At 30.9% G+C, this 15,799-nt stretch overlaps 2 protein-coding genes across 2 annotated transcripts; one reads left to right on the forward strand and one right to left on the reverse strand.

The window, feature by feature from the left end:
• Positions 1-380: 380 nt before the first annotated feature.
• LOC7477110 (short-chain dehydrogenase RED1) lies at positions 381-2,550 on the reverse strand. The gene is made up of 3 exons (XM_052452782.1): positions 2,119-2,550; positions 1,253-1,412; positions 381-945 (listed from the first exon to the last, which is right to left on the reverse strand). Exons 1-3 carry the CDS (start codon positions 2,453-2,455, stop codon positions 567-569), a joined length of 876 nt encoding a protein of 291 aa, XP_052308742.1. The 5' UTR covers positions 2,456-2,550; the 3' UTR covers positions 381-566.
• Positions 2,551-6,679: 4,129 nt separating this feature from the next.
• LOC7486322 (uncharacterized) lies at positions 6,680-8,725 on the forward strand. The gene is made up of 3 exons (XM_052453348.1): positions 6,680-7,298; positions 7,553-7,797; positions 8,251-8,725. The coding sequence occupies exons 1-3, from the start codon at positions 6,831-6,833 to the stop codon at positions 8,585-8,587; spliced, it is 1,050 nt and encodes a 349-aa protein (XP_052309308.1). The 5' UTR covers positions 6,680-6,830; the 3' UTR covers positions 8,588-8,725.
• Positions 8,726-15,799: the final 7,074 nt, after the last annotated feature.

Here is a 15,799-nt window from a genome sequence, read left to right on the forward strand (position 1 = left end):
CTTGGCTCCCAAAAACAGAGAGAATGATCTGAATATTTAATATAGTAGAAGAATTACAATATTATCTTTTTAATTAAAAAAATTAAAAATACTATTTAAATTTAATAAAATAAATTTAAAAAATAGATGAGTTAATCCATTGTGAAAGATTTGTTAATGCTAATTAAATATTAAATTGTTAAGCCAATATCATATTTTTAAAATTTGAAGGGAAAATCACAGCTAATTCAATCAGGTCCAGAGATTTGTTTTCAAAATTTGAATCACATTCATTTCCAATTTTGTACATATATCAGTTTATTAGGAATAATCGGCCTGTGTAAACTAAAATATGTCTAGAAAAGCCTCTTGTTTTTCAATTGAATCCTTGTTATTCAGAATTTTCAATTCAATAAAATCCCAGTTCCTTAATTCTTTCAATTACACCCTTATTATAACAATTCACCCTCGTTTCTCATCACACAAAGAAGTATTTCTATCACAGAAAGTCGGGATTGTTACAAGGAGGAACTAAATGTCGAGACATTTTGAATAAAAAGTACAATTCAAACTGATTTCGATTTTACTTAACGATTTGAACTAAATCTTGGTGTGGAATTGGTTTCAAACATGCTTTTAAATACTTGCCTTGCGATACAATCTTTAACATAAAGTGGCAAATGATACATGATCGACAAGATAGTAGAGAATCGGCCAAAGGAAAACCATGCTGGTGGATTTTTCTTTAGCACAGTAGCAACCGTCTTCTTCGCAAACTCTTCGGTGGGGGTGGTCTTAGGTCCCTGGAAAAGGCAAGCCCTGTTCCATATAGCTGCTTCAAATGGCTTGTATAATCTCCACTCAGGCATATGGTTGTAGCTGGATATGGCAGAATTTCCGATGTTTGATTTAACAGCTCCAGGAACAACATTGATCACCTGGATCCCAAAAAGCCTAAGTTCCAGCCTGCATTTAACACAAATATTTCCTTACTTTGTTGTTGATATACCAAAGTTATGCTGTTCCCAATCTGAGGTTTAAGAAGATTAATTATAGATTTGAGCCATAATTAATGAAAACTATGTTAACAAATCCTCTACCCCACGCATTAGTTGATGATTATAGAAGACTGGCGACTTAATTTAATATGATAATATCATGCTGGAGTTGTCAGTGCTGTTTCAACTCCTTGTTACTATTAGATACATGCATACACCAACTAGACGATTGATGGGAGAAGGTAAGTAACATAGGCATCTCACTACATACAAACCTCATGTTATCAGTTAGTGAATGAAGAGCTGCTTTGGTTGCAGTATAGACACCAGCCCATGGAAGAGGAGCCAAAACAGAAGCACTTCCAACATTTAAGATTTTCCCCTTCTTCCTAGATGCCATGTGAGGAACAACAGCTTGAACCATCCTCATGGTACCTACATGTATTTGTAAAGTCAAAACAACAGGAAAAACAAGATCTTGGTAGTTTTACCAACAGCAAATCAAGTGCTAGCAAGCATGATCAAAGATGCAGGGAGAGTCCTGAAATTCGTAATCACTATTGGAAACTGATCGTCCATATAACCTTTTCAGAGTAGCTAAAGAACCTATGAAGTAGTATGAACAGATCAGCAAGACATTTATCGAAGTCATAGCCTAGTACTAGGCCATGACATGAACAAAGACATCACATATAACTTACACAAGAAGTGGATTAATCCATGAAGAATTATCTTACAACAATAAACTTGTCATTGCCATATTTCAGGAAGGTTTGTTTATGAATTTATAAGAAAGCTGCACCATGTGTTCGTGTGTGTCAGAGAGAGGATACTCAAGCTTCAAGAAAAATAACGAGTATGCAAGCCAGCGCATACAGTCTTTACAAGAAAATCCACAAGTATTCAGTTGCTGATACTAATCTTTATAGCTGAAAAGTCCAAGCAGTTCCGTTCATACGGTTCCTGTCGGCCATGCTGAGACTAATTTAAGAGTGGGATTGCAGTTGCCAATTCCATAGTTTTAAGGCTATCAGATTCTCATTGATTGGGTTTTCGGCACCCAAAAGCAGAAAGAATATCAGAAAATACATAGATCAATGAAATAAACAAGAGTAAGGTTTGATGAGAAGAAGAAGGTTACCAAAAACATTGGTATCGAAAGTGTTTTGCGCAGCTGATAAAGGGATCTCAGCAAGTGGGCCAACACATTGAATCCCAGCATTGTTAACCAAAATATCAACTCTGCCATATCTTTCAACAACATTCGACACAACATTCTGCACACTTTCATCAGACAAAACATCCAATTCTTGGAGAAAAAATCTGGTATCTTGATCAAGGTCTCTCATGGAAGTCAATGACCTGGCCGTGGCCACAACAAGGCAGTTGTTAGCAGCAAATTCACGTGCCAAGGCATGACCTATACCACCTTGGGTGCAACCAGTAATTAAAACCACTACTTGGCCATAGGACTCCATTGAAGTACTCTTTTGGTGGTGGTTTTGTTTGATAAATAGCAGGTTTAGGCAGTTCAGAACTATTGAAAAGGGATGACGTTATTAGGATTCCCATTTTTGGGCCTTTTATTTGAGAAGCAATCACGTACAAACAGAATAGAATTTTCTGATATAAACGGTACATGTTCATGAAAGTGATGTTGGCGTTTAGGAAGAACGGTCTGATGGATAGCTATGGTTATAATCATATATTTATTGAAAATAGCAACATCGATTCCATTGGCGTTTGTAGCTAACGGTGAGACTAGCATTTATCTTATAGATTGGCCGGCGCTCTCCTTCGAATGCCATCAAATTTTTCTTCTTAATTTAAAAATAGAATGCGTAGACCGTAGACATTATTAATGTAGTGTTTTTTTTTTAAATTGTAAATTCAACATACATTAATAAAATATATTAAAGATTATATACACCAATAAATATTAAATTGTTTTTATTAATACCAACTAAAAAGCTCAAACATAAAGATTAAAAATATATGCATATTATGATATTCGATTTTGTAATACATAAAGCCATCAAATTCCTTATATTTAATTATTAATTAGAAATATTTTTTTTTATAAAAAGATTAATAATTTAAATTTCATTAAAACAAACTAATTTCATAGCATATTTCTTTATTTTTTTTATTAATATTTTTAATTTCAACAAAAAAATAAAACTTTCTTCTATGTCATTCAAAAAAATCAAAAGTAATCACAATACATAGCCAAAAAAAAAAAACTTGAACAATTTGAAATAAAGATACAAAAGATATCTCTCTAATAAATTCCTTCGTAACATCTTATTATTATCCTAAAATCCAACAATAAAAAAAAAATAATATGATAATTTTCACATGAAAGTATTAAAAGAATAAGAATAATACAACGCTCGCAAGTTATCACGAAAAACTTTTTGATAGTGTCATTAAACTTGACGTAGGGGTTCAACTAGGAGACCTCCTAACCCGACACCTTGCTTGTCATAAGTTTTAAATTAAACTGTATTGGGTTAATCCGATATGATCTTGTTGATTTGACAGGTCTAAAAACAATTTAGACAACCAGGTTAAAACCCAACTTGACTTTAATTTTATTTTTTTTACTATTAAGACAAATATATCTTGTATCAACCTAAGTCAATCTGTCAAACCCACGACCCGATTCATAAACTCGACTAAGTCTAATAACTTTATTTTTAAAAAAACTATTTCTTATTAAATGATATGATAATAAAAATAGTTGCTTGAAGGAAAGCCACTAAATAAAGTTATAAGAAGACTCTTGTAATCTTATATGAAAATAGAGTAAAAATTGTTTGATATTTAATAAAATAATATCTCAAATAAATTCTTAATTAATTTAAGAATTTAATAAAATAATATATCTAATATATTCTAAATTAATTAATTTTAAAGTAATTAAATCTAAGAAGAAAAAAAATAAAAGGTAAAAATAGGCCAGTTATGAGAGTCTAGGTGGCCCACACATGTCTGGCCCCTTAAAATAAGGCCCTTGTAGCTGGGCCTTCTTTGTTTTTGGAAATAAGCGGACGATGCGTCGTTTGTTTTTTAAATTTTTTTTTAAAGAAAGTAAATAATGCATTATCTGTCAGACCAGACTCCGATCATTAGAAAATTAGTTGAAAAATCAGATTTGGGTTCTTTTGGTCCAAAAAACTAATTTTCAATATATCCTCACCTTAAAATACTCAATAAAGATCATTAGAATTTATTGAAATCAATTTCTCAACTAAAACACACCTAAATCAGTTGAAAACACAAAATCAAACTAAAAAAAACTCTTTCTTAACCTGATCTACTTTTCCTGGTAAGATGAAGGTTGAATAATATCTCAATAGAACTCTTCTTGTAGAATAGAACTCGTTGACACCAAGATTGATTTTTTTATTGTCAAAATATAGCCAACCAATAACTTTCCCTTTTCTTTGTCATTTCTAGCAACTTTATCTATAATCTTTTAAACCTTGAGATCAAAATATGAAGAAAATGAAGTCTTGGATAAAAATGTAAAATTTTCAAATTAGAAGGACTAAAAATAAAATTAATAGAATTTTGAAGGCAAAAATTCCCAAAAAAGCGTGTGATGAATAATAACAAAAAAATATCCTTCATTTTTGCCTCACAATTAAATTAGGTCCTTGCATTTTAATCCTTTTCAAGCAATAAAATCAAATTATTTTTTTGCAAAATCAAGCACCAATGAAATATCAGGATGCTTGTTTTAAGAGCACGATAATCCTATAAAAAAATCAAAACAATTTATCAAGTTCAATTTCTAATCAATGCAATGTGAAATGATGAAATTAAAAAATAAAATAAAATTTCAATGACCAAAGAAAAAAATGTTAAAGCAAAAAAAAGTCACAAAATTCATTTGCAAATTCAAAGTGTTTTGTGAGCTTGTGAACAATGAATTCACCGACTCTTTTAAGTTCTTCATAATTGTAAAACCATTTCTAGAGTTTTGTCTAATTAATAGTTTAAAATTTTAAATTAATATTAGATTGGTGAATTGTGCGATACTACAAACTGGATCAAATTTTTCTTAGCCTGAGAAAAATAAGAGACAATCATGTCTTTAAAAAAGTGAGAGAAATTCAAAAGTTAAAATAAATTTTGATTAATTTGATAATAAGATAAAAATAATAACGCGGCAACAACAAAAAATAAATGAACAAGAACATAAAATTTGTAAGAATGAATGAAAATATAGGTGAAGACCACACATCATAATGAACAAGAGATAATGTTTTAAAGAAACAAAACTTGACTCATAAAAATAAAGCCTCTTAGTTGGATAGTCCTTCATAGAAAACCAAAAGGGTCAAAAACAAGAGAGCTAGCAAGCATTATCTTTGACAAATCAATGTACTGAGACAAGATTTTTGGTTAAGGAACAACTAGAACATTGTTAAGTTTAAAAGTAGAATGAGTAGACGAAATAAATGTTTTGCTAATGTGTGGTGTTCTTAATTTTGCACCATCTCCAACCTGAAATAATGCGGACCTTTATATGATTGGTAAGTTCCAAGAGTACCTGGTGAATTGGTCATGTAATGAGAGGCAGATCAGTGCCATATTGGTTAAGAAGAATCTTACATGTGTAGACCATCGAAGGAATTAATTACTGATCATATCAGCAGGAAAAACCTGATTCTCTTGCAGATAAGTGCGAGCAGTATGGTAGAACTCAATACAAATTTGAAACTAAATAGGTTGTTCACCAAGAATAGATGGAGAAGGCATATATTTAGCAAGATAATGATTTTTCCAGTTATTTTTATTTTCCACTATTCATTGATATTTTATCTTCATTTACTTCAACTATAAACCTTAAAAATATTAAAAATAAAAAAAAAGCGATTATTTTACCATTTCAATCATTTCATTTTTTTTTATAACAAAACACAATTGATCATTAATTTACACGAACTCGATAATTGGTCCGCACCAACTCACACTTTGGCAGTACATGCTTTTTAATTTCTTGCTACCCATTAGAATATTAAAAACGAAATTTCCCACCCTCAATTTTCCCAACAACTAGTCCAACTGTAGTGTTTGTAGATATAGTTTATATATACTGAATTGATTTAATTGGTACTTATTATCAATTTCAGTTGCGTTCTATATATAATTATTTTCATACATTGAATTCCCTCAATTTGTTGGAAAATATTGCATTATATATTTGAAAATCACAAACACAAATAAAAGGGGCTAGGTTAATTATAACCAATAGCTTAATTACTTGTGTAGCATTGTTTGTCTAGAAGCTAAGTGATTCACTAACCTATGAACATCCAATTTATCAAATAAATATTATTAAAATAGTTAGAGATATATAAAATAATTGAACAAACAAACAATATATAATTCTCATAAAATCCTTTAGTGCATAAAAATATTTATAATATTTAATATGGTATGAGAAGATTTGAAAACAATTTATAAAAATAATCAGAAACTAAAACTGAAAAAAGAAAAAAAAAACAATGATACAAAGAAGGACCCACAGGCCACAAGCGCATTTGGCTGGTAACTTGTAGCAGTGTTCATCCCTTTCTTCTTCGCTTGAGGCTTTCGTTGGAAAGTTAGTTGTGTTTTGTCAGTGCGAAAGCTAATCAAAACAAACAAAAAAGAAAATACCGGACCCCATTAATGTCTTGGCATATTTAGGAGGCTTTCACTGGATAAATAATTGTTGCATTCGCATTGCATAGACTTAATTCACATATTTCAGCTTTTGGCTTCCATCTCATGCATATTCCATCTCTTTCTAGCCACTTGAACCGCCACCAACTCTAGCAAGAAATTATCAGAAGGATAATGGATAAGATAGAGCACATTACAGTTGCCACAAATGGCATAAACATGCACGTAGCTTCAATAGGGACGGGCCCAGTTATCCTCTTCTTGCATGGGTTCCCTGAACTCTGGTATTCATGGCGACACCAACTCCTCCATCTTTCGTCCCTCGGTTACCGTTGCGTTGCCCCAGATCTTCGTGGATATGGTGACACAGATGCTCCTGAATCAGCTAGCCAGTACACCGGTCTCCACGTCGTTGGTGACCTGATAGGTCTTCTCGACTCCTTCGGGATTGATCAAGTGTTTCTGGTTGGCCATGATTGGGGGGCTATGATTGCTTGGTACTTGTGCTTGCTTAGACCTGACAGGGTTAGGGCCTTGGTCAACTTGAACGTTGCATTCATGGCTAGAGACCCGAAAACTATTAACCCCATGGAGGTTTTGAAGAGTATTTATGGTGAGGATTACTATGCCTGCAGGTTTCAGGTAATAATTATTCTTTTATTCATTTATTTTTAATTTGTTATCTTTAATTTTTAAAAGGGAGACCCTTCGGTATTGATATTCTGCTATTAGAAATCTAATATAAAACAATTATTGGTATATTATCCAATAACTTAATTCTTGAGTTGGGATAAATTCTTATATAATAATAACGTGAATAAATATTATTCAATAATTTAATTTCTTTGAATGAGAGGTACCTATTCTAGTAAAAATCTTTCTACGTACTGTTGTAGGAACCTGGGCCTGGAGAGATTGAAAAAGACTTTGCTCAAGTTGCCACTGCAAAAATGTTGAGGATATTCTTTTCAAGTTTCGGTCCGAAGCCCTTAATAGTGCCCAAGGAAACAGGATTCAGAGGCATACCTGATCCTCCATGCTTGCCTCTTGGATTTTCAGAAGAAGATATCGATTTTTACGCCAACAAGTTTAACCAAAAAGGATTCACTGGAGCTTTAAATTATTATCGAGCCATCAATCAGTAAGCTCTAATTATTCCCAACTTATTTAATAATAATGGGACTTTCTTTTTTGGTTATAATATATTTTCAATCTGGATGTTAATAATTAATTTAAGGCTTCCTCGTTTCGATATAGATTTTTCGGAGAGCACTGAACTTTTTAAAATCATCGGTACCATCTATCAACAGTACTTCTGTACGTAGAAAGCATAAAAAATAATAAAAACAATTGTTTTAAAAAATTTGATAATAAAAAAATTTGAAAATTTGTTTTTTTATTAAAAAAAAGACAACGGATTGCTAAAACTCTTGAAATCTAAAATTTGTGATAGTTGTTGTAAAATCCAAATTAACAAATTTTTTTATATCTGCCGCAAATGACACCTGAATTTCCCAAGATGTTGAACATTGCCATTTCATCTGTGTGGTGGTCATAAGCCAAACCAATTATTTTCTTTCCTCTTTTATTACAGAACTTGGGACCTCATGGCACCATGGATTGGGGTAAAAATCCAAGTACCTGTTAAGTTTATTATAGGTGATCAGGACATCAACTACCACCTTCCAGGGCTAAAGGAATACATACTCAACGGCGGGTTCAAGAAAGATGTGCCACGTTTGGAAGAAGTGGTTGTAATGGGAGGAGTAGCCCACTTTCCGAACCAAGCAAGGCCGGCAGAAGTCAGTGAACACATCTATAGCTTTTTCAAGAAGCTTCAGTTTAGCAATAATAATCCCAGGGCCAATAGTACTACATCATCACTCAATGGAAATAGAGTCTCGGATCTAGCTCACTTGCATGCCTTGTAAGAGGAATTCCATTTGTTTTTTGATAACTAAATGATTTCTAATTGTGTTAATTTCGTTTCAATCACTAAACATCATGCAATTTCTTTTCGTTGTCCCGGATTTTTCTTTCAGATAAGTCAATGAATATTTTTTTCAACATGCCAATCAAGTGCTTCCCCAAGCATTCATATATTTGAAAAAATATATATAATTGGTTATGATTTACCAAGATACTGTGGGCTGGTCACCATAACCACGCCCAAGCACTAGGCACATGCCTACTCTGGATGTTACTCAATGTGCACCTTAGACGCACAAGAGTCTCTCATAGCCTACTACTTTTCTATCTCATTAATACATGAGCAAGATATATTTATCCTCCATTAATACTATTAATACACGTGTAAAAGATATTTGTTTCTATTAATGCATGTATAAAATATTTATCCCTCATTAATATTATAAAGATAAAATAACTTTTAAGTTCTCTCCATCAACCAAAGAACAAAGTGCATAAGGTATATATATCTTATGAATCACCCAGATAAAATGTTTATAATTTTTATTTTCTACACAAATATACTATTTTCTTACAAAGCATTCATTTCATACCAAAATAAGAACAAACAATATTGCTCTTATAATTTAATGTTCGTTAGCATATTTATTAATATTTTTCTCTATAAAATTACTAGTATTTAAAGATCTTTAAATCCACTCGAAAGGGACTGTTTATAGGTATCAAGATTTTCTCATTAAGAGATTACCTTTCTTTACTCTAGAGAATGGATTTAATAGAATCAACACTTGATATATTTGTAATCCAACCACTAAAAATTATATTCCTAAGTATCCTGAATTTTGAAACACCATCAATTTTATAATTATAAGGTTCAGATATATAATTAAAATTTAATAAGTATTTGCAAAATTTTGGTTTCAATGTTACGTTGCACATTAATTAATAGTAAGCTAGCATGCATATGCAAATCGAATATTTGCAAACAAAACAATTTACATATGTTACCTAGAAAGAATTAACTTACTATAGAATTTTGTATATTGACAAAAATACCTAACAAATTAGGTTTAAAATCCGTATATCTAAAAATTTCCTTGTAACGAAATAATATTTGGTTTTTATTTTTTTTTAATGATTTAATACTACAAATTATCAAATAAAACAATTAAATAGCTATGTTGAATTTATATAAATCATTTTGAGGGTTAAAATATATAATCGATATGGCATGTAAGAAATTATACTCATATGCATACATTACATAGTAAATATTATATTTTTGGTCTGCGTTATACTGCAAATCAGATCATTTTTTTCTAACCTTAAAAATAATGTAAAAATATTAGGAAGTAAAAATTTGATGCATACTAGATGAAATACTTTTAAAACATTAAGATAGTGACACATGAGATGACATATTTTTTTTAAAAAAAATTATTGAGATAGCGACATATTTGCTCGATCTAAACCAACCATGGTTAACCCGTGAAACTTGCTACCGAAGTATAAGATCGTGATAATCATATGGAATCCAAATCAGAACAAAATAGGTAGCCTAATTGTAATCAACCAACTATTGAAGGTTGACAACAACAACAATAAATTCATTAAAAAGAACTCAAAAAAAGCTATATTTAAACAAACACAAATATCATGAAGAGCATATTATGCTTATATTTAAACAATTGACTTATTTAATTCAAAACCAAAATTTATCTTGAAATTTTTTTTAGTATAGAACAACAAATAAAAAATACCCAAGATAACTTGGGTTATTTTTAAAATTAGTAAAAAGTCCTATAGAAAGAAAATTTTAAAAAAATAATAGAGCTCAATTTCCAATTAAATCAAATGTTGAAGAATAAAACTAAATTAAAAAACAAGAGCTTAAAAAAAAAACTGAACATCGACGAATCTTCTAAACTTGAGTTAATTTAATGTTGTAGGATGGAATCAGAAAAAAAAAATATATCAATAAAACAGAAGGAGGATGAAATCATAAAAAATCAATTTTAAAAATGATCTAAAATAAAATAAATATTATTTAAAAGAATGGGGACCAAATCAAATAGACAAGATAATTGAAGGAGGATGTAATTGAAAACAAGTTTCAATTATATAAATCAATTCAAATAAAAAAATCAATTGAAAGAATATGGATCAAATATGAAGGAAAAAAAATAAAGGGCTATTATGAAATTTTAGGAGGCCAAACACGAAAAGCAAGGAGAATAGAGAAAAAGAAAAAGAAGTCAATCGCGGCCTAACATGATGGAATGATGCCATACGCGGTGCCTAGGAAGGTAGGCCCCACTATGACAATTCAAAAAACACTAAGGAATATCTATTTTAGCCACAGCAGACCGCTACATGCATTGCTTGAACATGACATGACGACTTACTTGAAGGCGTGTTCAATACACATACCAAATATTTTTATTTTTATTTTTTATATTTATTAAAATACGAAAATGTCTTTTAGACTACATGATTATCACAAAAAACCAAGATGAAAGTATGAATAAATCCTTTGAGGCAAGCTAAAGAATTTTTTATTTTAAGAGAAATACAATCACTTAACAATATTGTTGTGAAAAGTGAAATTTCAAAAACACTCCTATATCCAAGTTAAATATTTTTTTTTTTTTTGCTTTCAAGAGAAGTTAAATAACTATACTATGCAAAAATATATGAAAAGATCGAGATACCCCAAATCAATTATATATAACTAAATGAACCCTGTAAAAAAGCTATATTGCCCCTAACAGACAATTCAATTATTTTTAAAGAAAAAATAGTAATTTTACTATTCTAATCCATAATAAATCAAGACATTTCTATAATACTTTTCCCACATGCTTTAGTTTCTTGTTAATGAGTTAACTAATTTTTTGTTTTTAAAGGTAATTAAATAATTTTACCATGAAAAAAAAAAACCAAAATTCTCTTGATCAATTCTATAATAAAAAATGGACCTTGTGAAAAGAACCTACCCTTAATAGAGAATTTTTATTTTATTTGAGAAATACAAAACAATACTTCCACTGTTCCAAAGGCATTTGTACGGTGCCTTTCCCACATGCTATTTTAGCCTAAAAAATTTAAAGCATAGGATTTCGATATTTTGAAGAGGTGATAATGAAATCAAAGCGTGTGCACACCAGGCAGTCGTTTGTCGTTTAGACAACCACTAACAGCTTGGTAGGGTGCTGTCATCGCCCACAACCACTACAGGACCATACAGTTTTAAGCATTAATTCTTGTATTAATAAAATCTATATATTATCCTATCTCGTTTAAGATACAAGAGTTTCTCCTGAAACCTAGCTGATAGCTTGAACTTAAATTGAATTGCTGAAGTTGTATTTCCGCGATCATTATAGTTCAAACTTTAAATCTGGACGTGTGAAGCAGATTTTTTTTTTTTTTTGAACTCTTAAGGTAGCTGTGTTTTATCAGATCAGAGACTAATTTAATTTTCGTTTATAAGAACTTCTGCCGTGACTTGTGAGCGTACAAAAATGGGAAAAATACCTTAGACAAACGGAGCTTGGAATTAAATTAAGCATTGAAATTTACCTTCCATTTTTTACTAAATTAGTAAATCTAACCCATTGTCACCATCATCTGGGCTACAAGTCCAGACAGAGCATAGGATTAACAGTACCAGGTAGTAAAGCCAATCTACATAAGAGAAACATAAAATACAAGTAAGCTGGTTTGGTAAAGGATTAAACCAACATATAGACCATGACAATTGACAAAGTTGAGTTTTGTGCAAAGATTACACTGTAAACACGCTACACAGTTTCTTCACTTAAAAGAAACTAGAAATACAACGAGAAAAAGAAACAAAACAAATCCAATGATACACAAATCCACACAAAGAAGCACACACCAACATCTCCCTAGTAATTATGCCACATTATCCCTCGCTTCTCCTTGCTTCCCTCCACGTTCCGAGCCAGGAAAATTACCTGGATGGACCTTGTTCTTGCCCTTTCCACTCGTAGAAGTAGAACCACCAAGTGTCCTCTCGTCAATTACAATATTCTCTCCTCTTCTCACTCTTTCCTCCTCCATTCTCTTCATTTTCTCCATCTGACGTTTTTGCTTGACGTAAACTTCAGCACAAGCAACTCCAATGGAAGACATATTGACTTATAAAAGTGAAGATCTCAGATAAGAAATTAACCAAGTGCTAAATTTGTTTGGTGGGATGGAGAAGTTCTTAGCTAGCTAGGGTATTTATAGGCGTTTCACGAGGACTTAGTGATCAGCTAGCAAATACTAGACGAGTACGTGTATCACAGCTTACTAATTTTGCATTATCGTATCATTAGAACGAGTTTTGGCATTATCATAATGTTGCAAGACGATTTCAGAACACAGATTGAGTGAAACAATGGTGCTGCATGCACGAAATTATTTTTAAATGAAATCTGTGGGTCGATGGAACATTCGAAAATAGTGGTTTTGCTTTTCGAGTGGTCACAAAAGCACCACGTCATCTATAGCTATGCAGAGAAATGGTGGGTGCGTAGTTAGATGTCAATGCGGTCTAACTTACTTGGCAGACCCAAATTTATTTGACCCTTTAAAACGTTAGTTTATCAGGGCTGAGATGCAAGCTCATATTCAAATTGATACAAGATATTTTTTTTAATGCATAGCCAGTATAATTTTTTATTTGATTATTAAATTATAATAAAATTTTATCATGAAACTCTATAAGCTCTACTTATAAAATTCAAATTTTATAGCCATTTCCGGTTGAGAAGGCTTTCAAATAAGATATAGAAGTTATTAATTATTCAAGATTTATAATATTTTTTTTCTTAAAATTTTATAAGAAAATTCTAAAATTATTAAAATTTCATAGCCATTTGAGATTAGAAAAGCCTTCAAATAAGGTTGAGAATTTACTATTTAGAATTTGCAATATTTTTTTAGTTGATCTAAGATTTTTTTTCTATTAATTTAAATCTTTTATTATTTTTCTAATTTTATTTAACATATTTTTATTAATATATAAGCAACCTAGAAGACTTGTGATATAGAGTTTTGATTAGAGAAAATATTGACTAATAAGATTTGAATTGGGATATTTTTTACGTGATGATTCAATAAAATTTCATTTTACTTGTGTTTGTTGTTTTTCTTGTATTATTTATGTTTGAGTTAGAAAATAAGTTGATGCAACTAGATTTCAGAAACTAAAGATTCTAAGCAATCAAATGAGAATTTCTTATAAGCAGATTTTGTGGATGACCTAACATATATCTTTTATGGATTAATGAAAAAAAGATAAGCTTAATAAAAGATCTGGTCGCACTAAACTAATACTGTGAAAAATAAAAAGCTAGAATTCTCAAACCAACAATTGATTCATGCTTAAATTTTATCAAGAGATTCTGAGACCTAGTTTTATAGGAAGCTTGACTTGCTAAAACTAGTCGAGCTCTAGAAGACTCTCCAATTAGACCCCAAAGATATTGTTTGAGCTAGTTTTGTTATTTTCTTTTATTTTCCTTGATTTTATGTTTAATTAGATTTTATGATATTTTTCTTTTTGATTAGGGATTCTTATTTTATTACCTAGTAGAGATTGATTTATGTCCTATTTAAGGTGTTATAAACTTCTTAAAGATGCAAAATACATTAATTAGACATAATTAAACTACTAATAAGATGCCTGTACTAACTTATTTTTGACCAAAACTCTGTCTTTCTATACTTATACTTATTGTTAACCTATTTGTGCTTTCACCTACATTATAGATCAAGTAAATATTAATGTATTATCATATTATGTATATACCATCTAGGGTTTAGTACATATAATTTTTTCACCAAAGAGGATACTTGGAAGAATAGCTCTAATTGATCAGTATGCTTTTTAATATCCAGAGCATGGCAGTGAAAATTACAGAAAGAAAACGAGGTTCATGTCTTCAATCCAACGTACCTATTACGTAATATATAGCTTGATATGCTACTAAACAAAGATTAATAATATTCGCTGATTAATTAACAATACTTGATATGTTACTTGCTATATAGTATATATGATGGGATATTATACTAACATTTGTGGTTCAAGTTGTGATGGGGATAGAAGTGCCTAATGGCCTTCATTAAAGAAAATATAAGTGGCAAAAAAACTTTTTCAATGATATTGCTACCATATATATATAAGTATTAAACATCGTTTAAATTATATATAACTTTAGCGCTGATAATGCCAGAAAGACAACACGGTCACAAGAATTTATGCTAATGACAACCATTACTGCTCTAACCACATCTCTATAGTCTATAATAAAGTCTTGCATGCAGTGGCACAAGATAAATTTTCTTATTAATTAGTGTTTGTCATGATCATGGCTAGAAAGACGCCATTTGTGGTGGAGAACTTTCGCAAAAAGCTGTTGAATTGCATTCATTAAATCTAAATCAGAGAGCAAACTACTCGATAATGGACTTTGTGGTTCCCGAGGGAGTATAAAAACTTTAGTGCCATTATACTAAAGACCCAACTCAGTTTGAAGACTTATAAATGGAAGATATAATCCTCCTCAGTTATAAAGTCCTAATAACATGCACTTATAAAGTAATATATATGATGTAAAATGACTGTTTACCCTTATGGAAGATTGCTCCATTCAAAGTCTAACCACTACCATGTAAATGTTCTGCACCTAATCGGTGTATTAGCAACTGAATCACTTCCCAAAATCTTCAACTTCCATGTGCTATTGCGGCCTAATTAAAGTCTTTTATATCAAGGTTAGACGAAGTAAAGTTTACGTACGTGAATATTTAGTACAGTTTTATATGGAGTGTACACACGCCTAGCTTATCTACTCTATGATCGATACACTGCCGGTATAATTTTGAATAATTGCTTTTGTATAATCAGAATTACCAATTTTGAATGGATTCTGGTCTCTCAGCAGGATTACCAGAATCATCATGGTCATAGAAACAAGTGATCAGGTTCTTGTCAAAGTGTCTAAATCAAGAGTGGTGATTTTTTTAATCTTGCTCGTCAATATTTAACTCGTTAGGTAGTGTTTGTGAGTACAAGTTCGTGAACAAGCTCTTGTGAGTGGAGTATTATGCACAAGGGAGCGCTTGTTTTCCATATTGTATTGCTTGAAAAGCTCCTTTTAATCTTGCTCTTTATAAACTCTCTAGGTAGGGTCATG

Source organism: Populus trichocarpa, chromosome 5 (genome assembly GCF_000002775.5).
Source record: "Populus trichocarpa isolate Nisqually-1 chromosome 5, P.trichocarpa_v4.1, whole genome shotgun sequence".
NCBI lineage: Eukaryota > Viridiplantae > Streptophyta > Magnoliopsida > Malpighiales > Salicaceae > Populus > Populus trichocarpa.